General features: G+C 31.1%; 2 protein-coding genes across 2 annotated transcripts; both read right to left on the bottom strand.

The window, feature by feature from the left end:
- Window positions 1-9,642: 9,642 nt before the first annotated feature.
- Phum_PHUM483800 (uncharacterized protein) lies at window positions 9,643-10,052 on the bottom strand (the record flags this gene model as incomplete). Its single annotated transcript, XM_002430423.1, has 2 exons — window positions 9,643-9,784; window positions 9,994-10,052. The coding sequence occupies 2 exons, from the start codon at window positions 10,050-10,052 to the stop codon at window positions 9,643-9,645; spliced, it is 201 nt and encodes a 66-aa protein (XP_002430468.1).
- Window positions 10,053-10,062: 10 nt separating this feature from the next.
- Window positions 10,063-10,278, bottom strand: Phum_PHUM483790 (uncharacterized protein; the record flags this gene model as incomplete). The annotated part of the gene is made up of 2 exons (XM_002430422.1): window positions 10,063-10,119; window positions 10,177-10,278. 2 exons carry the CDS (start codon window positions 10,276-10,278, stop codon window positions 10,063-10,065), a joined length of 159 nt encoding a protein of 52 aa, XP_002430467.1.
- Between the last annotated feature and the right edge of the window lie 2,230 nt (window positions 10,279-12,508).

The following is a 12,508-nucleotide window of genomic DNA, read 5'->3' as shown; positions in this document are numbered from 1 at the left end:
AAAAACTCGCGATGTGCGTGTGTGTGCGTAAACCTTTAAGACAACAACCGTAAATAAGTAAAAGAAAAAAAAACATTTCTCGAAAATGTCAGGAAAAAAAAGCGCGAGAGAGAGAGAGAGACAGAGAGACAGGAAAAGAGCAAATTAAAATTAAAAAGGGAGGAAGGGGAGGAAGGGGAGAAGGAGGAGAGGGGAGGGAAGGAAAACAATTGTAAAACATACCCTATTCGTTTAAAACGTGGACAAAAAAAAAAAAAAAACTGCATTTAAATCGATAAAAAAGGCGCCGAGAACGAAAATAAGAACAAAAAAAAAAGCACAAAACTTTCGTGTTTTAAAACATTTTAATAAAATTATTATGTGTGTGCGTGCGCGTGTATGTGCATTTGCCTTTTTTTTATACGAGCTTTGCTTATTTCTTTTTTTCACACACACGCTCTCTCATTCTCTCTCTCTCTCTCTCTCATTACTCTTACATTTCTTTTATCCCTGTTCTCTCGTGTTTGTTAATTGTTAAACATTTTTGGGTAAAATCCTTTAATCCGGAGTAAAACAAACGAATGCATTTGTGTAGCCAACGATATTTTTTTTTTGACACCTACGCGTTAAAAAATTACAAAAAAAAAAAACAAATTCTAACAAACATTAAAACTGTTGTTCATTTAAAAACAAACAAACACAAAGGGAGGGAGAGGGAGAGAGAGAGAGAGAGAGGAAAAAAAAAAAAATTTCCTTACCTACTACAACAACAATCGAATAAATCGATTTTTAATAGAAAAAAAAAAAATTTATCGATTCCCCCCATTTTTTCCCTCTCTCTCTCTCTCTCTCTCTATCTTTCTCAGGAACGTTTAAAAAAAAAAATATTAATAACGATAATATAGTAATAATAATGATAATAAAGTAAATTTTTATTTGTTAATTAAATTTAATAACATTAAAATTCCTTATTATGATGATCATCATCATAATAATGATGATGATAATAATTTAAAGTCAAATTTTAACGGTTATATATATGTGTGTATACGAGGCGAACGCAAGATAGAAAGAGATAACAAGAGAGAGAGAGAGGGAAAGAAAACTCTGACTTGTTCGACCTATCATTTTTTCTCCTTTTTTTTTTTATTTTAATGTATTTTTAATGAACGACTCGATAATGTAATAAAATATAACAACCCTATTAAAAACAATTTACAGTTATTATTATTATCATTATCATTATTATTATAAATAATTCGTATTTATTAATATAATGTGTAATAAAAAAAACTACACGTGAATATTGTACAAAATCAATCGCACGGAGTTTCGCACTCACGCAAACGCACATTATTTATTACCATAATCATCATAATCATTATCATTATTATCATTATTATTATTATCATCAGTTTCCATGTAATTACACGTACGTTTTCGACCACCCTTTTTATTACTTTTCTCGCTAATAATTATTATAATCGAACGTCAGCAATTTTTTGTCGACGACGACAAAGCCGGAAAAACGAAAAAAAAAAAATAAACCAACCACTTTTCCTCTCATTAAATAATTATAATGTAAATTAATAAAAATAATAATGATGATGATGATGATGATGATGATGATGATGATGATAATGATGATAAATCTTCGAGTAATTCACCATCGGGGCCCGCGCAATTAATGAATGAAAAGGCGCAAAAGAATTTTTTTTTTTTTTTTTTTTTTGAATTCGGTTGTTTTCTTTATTCTACGATTACGTAACGTCGTCGAAAGAAGATAAAAATAAAAAAAAAAGCTTAACACGGTCCTGACATCATTTCCTTAACGTAACAATACAAAATTAATAATTTTCCCGCTTCGGAGAGAGAGAGAGAGAGAGAGAGAGAGAGAGAAAAAAAACTACTTCGTGCAAGTAATAAAAACTTTTTTACATAACGACCATGATGAATAAATAAAAAATTTTTAACAATATAGAAAAATTACGACAAAATAAAAAAAAGGAGCTTCAACAAAACAAATAAACAAACAAACAATAAGATTTGTTATTTAAAAAAAATATATGATATAAACGTGAACAGCAACAACAACAACAACAACAACCATCCTAACAAAGGAAATATTACGAAAAATCCATCCGGTAAAAAAGAAAAAGGAAAAAGAAAGAAAAAAAAAAAAAAACGGAAAAGGATACCGGATCCCCGCGTGTATATGCGTGTATACGTGCGTGTGAAAATTCGTGCGTGCACGATCGAATTAATAATAATAATAATAATAATAATAATAATAATAATAATAATAAATTCAGTAAAAATTTTCCTTTTTCTTTCGTCGCATTCATTCAATAAAATTCAATGCCGTGAATTCTCCCGCAAAAATTAAAAAATATTAGAAGGGAGAAACGAATGGAAAGGGGGCAGGTGTTGGGGAGGGTGGGGGCAACAAAATACTCGCCCACGTTATTTTTTTTATTTTCGGAATGCTATTTTTTCTTTCCTTTTAGTTTTTTTTTTTTTTTTTTTGTTATAACGATGCCGAAACGAGAAAAAAATTTGACCCCGCGTTTTTTTTTTTTTTTTTTTTTTTTTGCATATTGCCTACATTTCTAAGGCCACGAGGTGAAAACGAATAAGATTTGAAAAAGAATTTCATCATCATCATCATCATCACCATCATCATTATCATCATCATCGTTATTTTTATTTTGGAATGAGATTTACGATTTACCGAAATGAGAATCGTTATTACTCTACGGCGAACGGAGGAGGAAAACGTACGAAAATCGAAAAAAAAAAGAAAGGAGAATCGGAGGGGAGCTAGAGTGGGGAGGAGGGGAGTAAGAAGAAGAAGAGGAAGAGGAACAACAACAACAACAACAACAAACCCGATAGAAAATTTCTTAAGTTTAATGAAGTGTGGCAAGCAATGCCATTTGCAATTTCTTGTTTTGTTTTTTTTCTTTCCTTTTTTAAAAACATTTCGTTGTTTAAAAAAAAAAATCTCAAAAATTTTTTTTTCGATTTTGATCGATCGCGATTCGATCGTCAAACTTCGATTCATTTCCTATTTCCGGTTTTTCTATTTCCCCCGTTTCCTTTTATCATTTTCTTGTCACATTTTTTTTTACAAAAAAATTGACCTTTCGAGACATCAAAATTATACACAAAAAAATCGCCCTTTTATATAAAATCCTTCATCGATAACAAACAAAGAAAGAATAATAATAATAATAATAATCATTTTTGACTTTTTCCCCTTTTTCTAAAGACAATCTTTCTAGAAATTTCTTTCTTTTTTTTTTTTTTTTTTTTAAAAAAAGGAAGAAATCCTTGAAATTTAAAAGTATTTTGTAGTAGTCAGTTAGTTATCTTGAGTAACTTATTAAATTTTATTTTATCTTTTTTTTTCTTTTTTCTTTTCTTTTCTTTCGGTGCTTGCTGATAATGGAAAATTCGAGTATTTCATTGAACGAAAAAAAAAAAAAAAGTAAATAAATAACGATGATGATAATGATAATAGTAATAATAAAACAATAGCCTCCTCGAGGCACGACAACGTTGCAAACATTCCAAAATAAAAAAAAACGAAATGCTAATGGATGGATAGATGGATTGAAAAGAAAAAAATATCATTTGCGACAAACAAAAAAAAAACCGTTTACGCCTTTTTTTGTTTTCTCCATCGACGTTCGACAAAAAATTTACACCACCGCCTTTTACGAAGTAATTCAAATCACGTTTCAATAATTCATTTGACAATTTACCCGATTTTCGACAACGTAAATAAACTATTGTTATTATTATTAACGAATTTTCATATCCGAAAAAAAAAACAAAAAAACCTAAAGTCAGTCAGTCGCAGAGAGGCCCCTCCCCTCCCCCCGGTTCGATCCTTTCCTCTCATCATTCTAAACCTTTTCTCGCGGAGGTCGTTAACCCCTGAACAAACTACAGGGAAAAAAATAAAACAAACAGATTCGAGAAAAACAGGTAAATTCAAACCGCAAAACAAATCTTGTTTTTTTTTTTTTTTATACAAACACAACATAACAGGTGTATCTAACCTTTACCCTCGCGTAATAATAATAATAATAATAATGCATGACTAAATTTTTTTTTTTTTTTTAACGGTCACTTATAATAATGATAATGATAATAATAATAATATAAGGACATTTGTTATTTCTCGATATAAATCAAGTTGACCCAGACTCCGCACAAAAACTCATTTAATGTTTTTTTTCTGTTTTTTTCTGGAAATTTTTACTATCTTTTCTTCTTCTCTCTCATAGACATTTTTTTTTTTTTTTTAATAAGGGATACGAGGAGTACGATAAAAAATTCCATAGAGCGAACGATTAACAACAACAACAAAAAAAAAAAAGAAAAGGTAAATAAATAAATAAATAAATTCGTGTGGGAAACCAGTTTTCCTACGCGACGAACCACAATAGCCGCGGATTCTCTCGAATGAGAATTTTTTTACAAAAAACATAATCAAAACCTACAATACCTGTTTAAAAATGAAAAGATTGAAATTATACTTTAGAAAAGAAAAAAAAAAGGAGAAATACAAGAAAAGCATGAAGGCTAATAAATCTATCTTAACGCATTCCTCTTACGTGAAAAGAAAAAAAAAGGGAGAGGGAGGGAGAGGGGGAGGGGGAAAGGAATATGATCCCGCATTTTGATTTTGATTTCTATGAGAGGTACGTACGAATGCAGCATACCTTTTTTTATAAAGAATATTCATAGAATTCATCCAAGTTCGAATTTAAAGAATAAAAAAAACTTTTTAAGGTATGCTATTGAGTAACGTACCGTATTGGCACCCCCACCACCACCACCACCACCGCCGCCACGATGGGAAGACAAAACGATTAAAAAAAAAAAAAAATTTATAAAATACTTAACCGAGACTGCACGAAAAAAAAGGTGTTAACAAACCTCACATACAATTTGCGGTCAAATTATTAGCTCCCACCCCCTTCCTCCCCCCGAAAAAAAAACAGAGGAAAGAAGAATACCATGCATGAGAAATTACGTCAATTTGTTGACCATCTTTTGAAAATTTTTAAAGTCACCACCAAAACCAACAAAATTTCCTTTAGAAAAATTCTTTTATTGGATTTACTGCGATATAATTTTTCACAACGTTCGATCTCGTTCTATTTTAAATCGATTTTTAACAAAAAAAAAAACGATTACGATAATCGATCGATTTTATCGAAATCGTTATTATTAAAATCCCCGCGTACGATTCATTTTAATTACCTTTTTTGCAAACCGGCAAACGAATAAACGAATAAGAAAGCAAAAACGCCGCTTCCTCTGAGGTATACTTTATTGAAACGATTCATCGATCGATCCATCGATTTTCCCTTCGAGAGTCAAAAAATAAAAGACACAAAACCACGACCTACCACGAATCCATACGAAAACTTTTTTTTTTTTTTGGGGAGTTCGAAATCGTTGGGAAAAAAAAGTCAAAATCGATTCCGCAACATCCAATTAAATTAATTATTAAATAATTAAAGAGCACCGTCATCCCCACCACCATCACCACCACCACCACCACGATGACGCTGATGATGATGATGATATTCGTCTTGTTCGATTCGATTTTTTCTATTAAAAGTTTAAAAATAAAAAATTGTGTGTGCGTGTGCGTGCGTGTTACGGTTAATATAAGAATTAAATCGAACAAACAACACATAACAAAAAGTTGTTGGTTTTAATATCGCACTGAATTTTTTATTGTTCGAACACAAACACGTGATTCAGACAAACATTAACAAGACAAAGTTTTTTATTGTGCGAGTCACAAGTCGGAGAAAAATTTTTTTTTTTTTTAAAAACTTTACAAAGTAAAATTAAAATCACTTTTTCTTCTTCTTCATCTTCATCTTTCTTTTTACTACTATTACTATCATCATTATTATTATTATTATTATTATTATCGACATCGTTACGACATTTTTTTTTTTAGCGTGAATAAACGACGCGGCGATAAAAAAAAAAAAAAAAATTTTTTTTTTCCAAACGAAAGTACGAATACTTGTTAAAAACCGACTACGATAGTATTATTATTATTACTACTACTACCTAAAAACGATAATAATGATAATAATAATAACAAATACGAAATTTATCAAAAGGCATTGACCTCTCGACCTCCAATTCCTTTTGACGTTTCGCCAGACGAACGAAATTACGACGACGACGACGAGTGACGAGTGACGATTTTTTTTTTTTTTTTTAAACAAACGAAATGATATTTTTTTTTTGTCATTGTCCAAAATTTATGTTTTTCTCCCACGTCCTGGAATTTTAAAAATTTCGCCCCTCCTTCCCCCTTCCCCCCTCCCCGAAAAAAACAATGAATTAAAATAAACAGTTTCTAAAAACATTTAAACAAAAAAAAACACTTTCCATTCCTTCCCTCCTTTCCACCTCTCTTTCCTCGCCTTTTAAATGTTTTTTAAATGTAAAACTTTTCTTTTTTTTTTTTTTGTTTTGCCTCTTACAATGTCGACGACGACGACGATGACGATGATGATAATGATAATAAATAAATAAATAAGTAAAAAAAAAAAAAAGAAGGAGGAAGACCGAGTGATTTATCGAGTAGTGAAAATGAAAAGAATGAATGACAAAACAAAAAAATAAAATACGATTGTAATCATTGGCAGTAATAATAATAATAATAATAATAGTGATGATGATAATAATGATAATAATAATAAACACTTTCTTCGTTTCTTAAAATTCTACTCTTAATTTTTTTTGAATTCAAAAGGTAAAAAAAAAACTATAAAATGGGGGGGGGAAATAAAATCCCTGCCATAATCTTCTTTTGTTACCTTTCGTCTGAATTTTTTTAATGCAACAATGAGTCTGAAAGGGCAAACAACAGCCAAAACAACCAAACTACCCTTCGAGGCACCTGCTGTCAGTCAGTCAGACATTCAACCTGAGGGTACGAAAACATTACACACATTATTCACAAAACAACAACAACAACCGCGTCGATTATTATTTATTTCGGTCAAGTGAATGAATCAATAAAAAAAAAAAAAACTCGACATTTTTTTTTTTTTTTAAATTTGTTTCAATGAAAAGTTCAGGTGATGACCACCATTTTTATTTTCCATTTGTGTCATCACTCATTTCCGATAACAAGTCAGTTCATTCATCCGAAACATTTTTCACGGGTTTCACAATGAAAACCAGAAGACGACGACGACGACGACGACGATGGCGACGCGGTAAACGTGAAACATTCAATACACGATTCCGCCATTTTTTTTTGAAACGTTTTTTCGATTTGAGTAAATTTTCTCATGATATATATAAAAAATTAATGTTGACATCTTTATTAACCCCTCTCTCTCTCTCTCTCTTGCGACAATTATAATTAAATATTAAGAAGAAGAAGAAGAAGAAAAAACACCAAATGTTTCATATTTTTTTATTCATTATTGAAAATACAATCGTGATTCATAATGTCCTACGTTCCCGCCGTTTACATCACAAAGTTTTTCCACGATATTCAACGGGGGAGTAAAAGGAGGGATAGGGGGAGGAAAGAGAGGGGGGGAAATATTCGTTACAATACCGAACATTGTTATTATCATTACCATCGTCTTAGAACAAATGCACATTTTCTTTCTTTTTTTTTTTAATTATAGAAAATAAATTGCATTGTGTGCATTCGACGAGGCCTCATCAAAAACGTTAATTAAAAAATGATTAACGGATAATAACGAAACGCGTTCGTCTTGTTGCAAAAACGTTTTGTTTTCCTTTTCGAGAAAGCGGTGAAACGAAACGATCGACGACGACTACGAGAGATTTTTTTTTTTTTAAATTTTTCCACTCACATTGTTTCGTTTAAAAAAAAAAAAAGTTGGGGGTTTCGGAGGAGAATAATAAAACTATAATAATAATAATAGTAATAATAATAATAATAATAATAATAATAATAATAATAATAATAATAAAATCGTCCCACGTCATTCATCATAAAATGGTTCATCTTTGATAACTTGGTTTTTCATAATAACTCTTACTTACTTGCTTATTACACATCAAGGCTCCTGCCATATGTCAAAATTTAATTCTGACATTTTGTAATTAGATCACTTTGTCTATGCCCGCATCACGCGCACGCACTCACACTCACACGCAACCACGCACGCACGCACGCACGAACGCACACACACATAAAATTTAAAAAAAACTAAAAAATTCTATGTGAATGATTAAAATATAATAAGTTTTTTATTATTATCATTATTATTATTATTACTACCACCACACTCAAAGAAAAGAAGCGAACGTTTTCAAGTGAACGTTTTTTTTTTTTTTTTTTAATAATTTTTTCGACGAGTTTAACGACCTCGTTATATTAATAATAATAATAATAATAATAATAATAATCGAAAACGCTTTCGGCAATAAAAAAAAAAACATTCAATCGACGCCATATTAAAAAAAAAAAACCATCCCTTTTACAAGGGTTAAAAACGAACGAACGAACGAACGGGGCTTTATCATAATCATCATCATCATCCCACATATGAAACCTCTTGAACGTGTAAAGCCCCAAATAGCGATGATAAAAAAAAAAAAAAAAACATGGAATCCGTTTAAGTGGGATATTAATAATAATAATAATAATAAAGAGGAAAAAAAAGAACGAAAAAAAAAAAATCAATGAAATTCATAATCGTACAAAAATCAAACGCGAAAATAATAATAATAATGATGATGATGATGATGATGATTATAGTGGTGCTTGTAGTAAAATTAATAGTTAAAAAAAAAAAAAAGAAAAAGTATTACGAAAATTCACGAGTAGTAGAATGAAGGAAGGTGTTTTACATGTTATAGTCACGTGACAAACAACCAAAAAATCAAAACTCGTGATTAAAAAAAAAAAAAAATATTTATAGGCGCAAAATTAAAGCGAATAACGTGAAGAATTTGAAAAAAAAAAAAAAATTTCTCGCAGGCACACACCTGTTTTTTTAAAGAACCGGCCGAGTTGTTCAAAAAAAAAAAAAAACGTTTGTAAATCGTTATTCAAATAATAATAAAACTATCGATATAGATATTTTTTAATGAAAAAATTACAGTGTAAATAACGGTTAGAACCACGATCGTTAACTACTCATTCTTTCCTCGAGTCTCCCTTTCCCCCCCCCCCAGTTAATTTAAATAAAATGCGAAATTCGATTACGAAACCTGTTTTTCCCCTTCCCCCCATTCTCTCGTTTTTACCCTGTCTCTCTCTCTTTCCCCCTTCCCCCTTGCTCATTTTCTTCTTCCACGTCTTTTCGACTAAAGCCAAAAAGAAAACTAAACGACAATAAGCAAACACATTCGCGAATGAATGAATGAATGAATGCATGCAAAAAAAAAAACATTCTTCGACGTTGATTCATTCCTTACAAGTGCTTACGTCATCAATTCCATTTTCGTCCTCGGCACATATAAATAATGAAAGAGAAAATAAAAAAAAAAAAATTTTCCATTTTCATATTTTCGTGTGCCAGAGTGCACGCACCTAACCAACTACTTAGTCAGGCTTAACCGTGGCCGATTGAACCCGACAACGCACGCACGCACACACACACACACACACATCACGACCGGTTATTCGTCGCGATGGTAAGAAAGACCCCGAAAACATCTTTCCTCCTCCTCTCCCCACTGCTCCCCTCCCCAACCTCCATTAATCCCGTAAAACTTTTCATACATATGTATGAAAAAACCTTCGGGATTATAAATTAAGAAGCTTTTAGGAAATGAAAATAAAAAAAAACATCATTCTTTTTCTCGGGGGGAGGGGCGAAGGGGAAGGAGGGGGGGTCTTTAACGACCACGATCGTAAAAAAAAAGTCTAACCGGACGTCTTTCCGTAAAAAGAAACGACAGGAAAAACACAAAAAGAAGAAAAACAAATCGCACTCGGTTGTTGTTTTATTTTCTTCCATTTTCAATCACGTGATCGACAAAATCGAAAAGTATGCAGTTAAGTTGGCACGTCTGTAACCGGGTGCCATGTTCAAAAATTTATTTTAAAAAAACCGAAACCGAACGAATGGAGGGGGGGGGGATACGAACAAAAACCTTTCAAATAAAAATAAAAATAATACTAAAGATAATAATAATATTTTAATTATTTACCTGTTGCCAGTGATCCTCCAGCGAGGGCTCCGATGAAAAATATCCAGTATCGTGTATGGTCTGGAGTTCTCTGAATATGTTTCCGCTCGGTAAGATATCCATTTTGAACGATAAGATACGACAACGACAACGATTTTCGAAACAATAATAATAATACTAATATCCGAAACGATTCGCGAATAATAATAAAATTGCACTTTTACTACTACTACTTTATTATTTACTTACTCCGTTTGAAAAAAATATCGATAAAATCAATAATTAATTAAAATCGATTATTAATAATAATAATAATTTAAAAAACACTCGCGCGCGCGGGGTAATTTTCACCGGCAAATCGCGAAAAAAATTATTATTATTATTACTTTTTCACTCCTCGTCGTCGTTCACCACTTACTCTTATGAGTAGGAGCACAACAACAAAAAAATAGGAAAAGCTCGAACCGAGACGAATCGAAACGGAAAAAAACGAAAATGCACGAAGTAATCGGGGAAAGAGGGGGTACTTAAAACCCCTTGTAAATATAAATAATATTTAACGAGAAAGAAAAAAATAAAAAAAACTTTTCGAAACGTTCGCGCGCGCGGGAGGACGACGACGAACGACGACAACGACGACAACGACGATTTCCCGTTTTTGTTTATTATTATTATTATTTTTTTTTTTTTAAACTAGTTTAAAATATTCTTTTATTTTCACACCGGAAATAGAAATTATCGACGAACGCCGAACTATTTCCGAACGCCGTTTTTAAAAAAAAAAAAAATTCGCCGCGTTCACTTACTTACGTATGCACTTTTTTTTTAAAGTAGAAAAACACGATTGGGGGGGGGGGAGGCAGGGAAAAACAACACCAACAATAACGGATTTCCGGATAAACGATTCCGATTTTTTTCCTCCCCTCTCTCTCTTTCTCTTTTCTCCCTCTCCCTCTCTCTCTGAGAACGTGGAGAACAGGAAGGAAAATACACAATCGTAATATAAAAAAAAAATTTCTTCTTTTCCTTTTTCTTCTTCTTCTTCTACCCCCGACTTTATCATTCGGGATTCAAATCGTACATGTGTGCGTGTGCGTGTAAAAAACGAACGGAAACAACGTATAAACAAAAAAAAAAAAAACGTTCGCACGCACGCACGAAAATAAAAAATAAAATAAAAAAAAATCCGTTCGAATCTTATTTTCCTTCTCTATCTCTATCTCTCTTTCTTTCCTTCCTTCCTTCCTTCCTCTTCTTTTCTTAACGACGATGTTGATAATGATAATGATAATGATAATAATCACATACGTAAAACTCGTAACGTAAAAAATGCATTCCAAGTCGTCGTTTTCGTTTTTTTTACGTTTCAAAATTATTATTATTAATAACGATAATAATAATAATAATAAAAGAAAATTATCACTCGCGAATGTAAAACGGTCTAGAGTCGGAAAAATATATATTATTATTATTATTACGTAAAATGACGATGATGATAATAATAATAATAATAGTAGTAAAAATCTTCAGACGGTGGCACTTTTCTTCTTATTCTTTTGATATTCAATTGTTGTAATAATAATAATAATAATTACAACATAACTAGTCTGACACGAGGAGACACACGATCACTCTCGTTCTTAATCTTTTCTTTTCTTATTCTTTTATTACTTATGGTATTAATTATATGTTTAATGTTTTATTTTGGGGGGCAATTAAATTTTCCACGACGATGACGACGATTTATTTATTTTCCTCCTATTGAAAAAATAATAATGATGATGATGATAACAGTAAACGATGTGTAGTAGTAGTTGGAGTATGGATATTCCAGTTACGACCGTATATGATGGCGTATGATTGTTGATACATGTGTATTTGTACGAACGGACGCACGCACTTTTTAAAACACGCACGAACGCACGCACTTACTCACTTACTCACAAGTAATAAGTAATAATAATAATAATAATAATTTCAGCAACACTATTAAACAATCAATCACTCACTATTATAATCGTAAGTATTATTATTTAATTATTATTCACTGATTGATTGACTGACTGATTGAGTTTTCGTTAAACATTTTTTTTTATAAACGCCACAATATAAGAAAACATTTTTTTTAACGGAAAGTTTCGTTTTTATAAAATTTTTTTTACAAAAAATGAGAAACCGTATTCACTTAACAGACACAATCGATTGAGAATATATATGTGTGTATGTATATGTATATCGAAAAATATTAATAAAAAAAAATTACGCACGCGATAAAAAACAAATAAAACGAAAAAATAAATAAATAAATAATATTAATAAGTCGGTAGTTTAAATAAATAAATTTAAAAAAAAA

Source organism: Pediculus humanus, genomic scaffold (genome assembly GCF_000006295.1).
Source record: "Pediculus humanus corporis 1103172108256 genomic scaffold, whole genome shotgun sequence".
NCBI classification, from domain to species: Eukaryota; Metazoa; Arthropoda; class Insecta; order Psocodea; family Pediculidae; genus Pediculus; species Pediculus humanus.
This window is presented reverse-complemented; position numbering and strand designations above follow the sequence as displayed.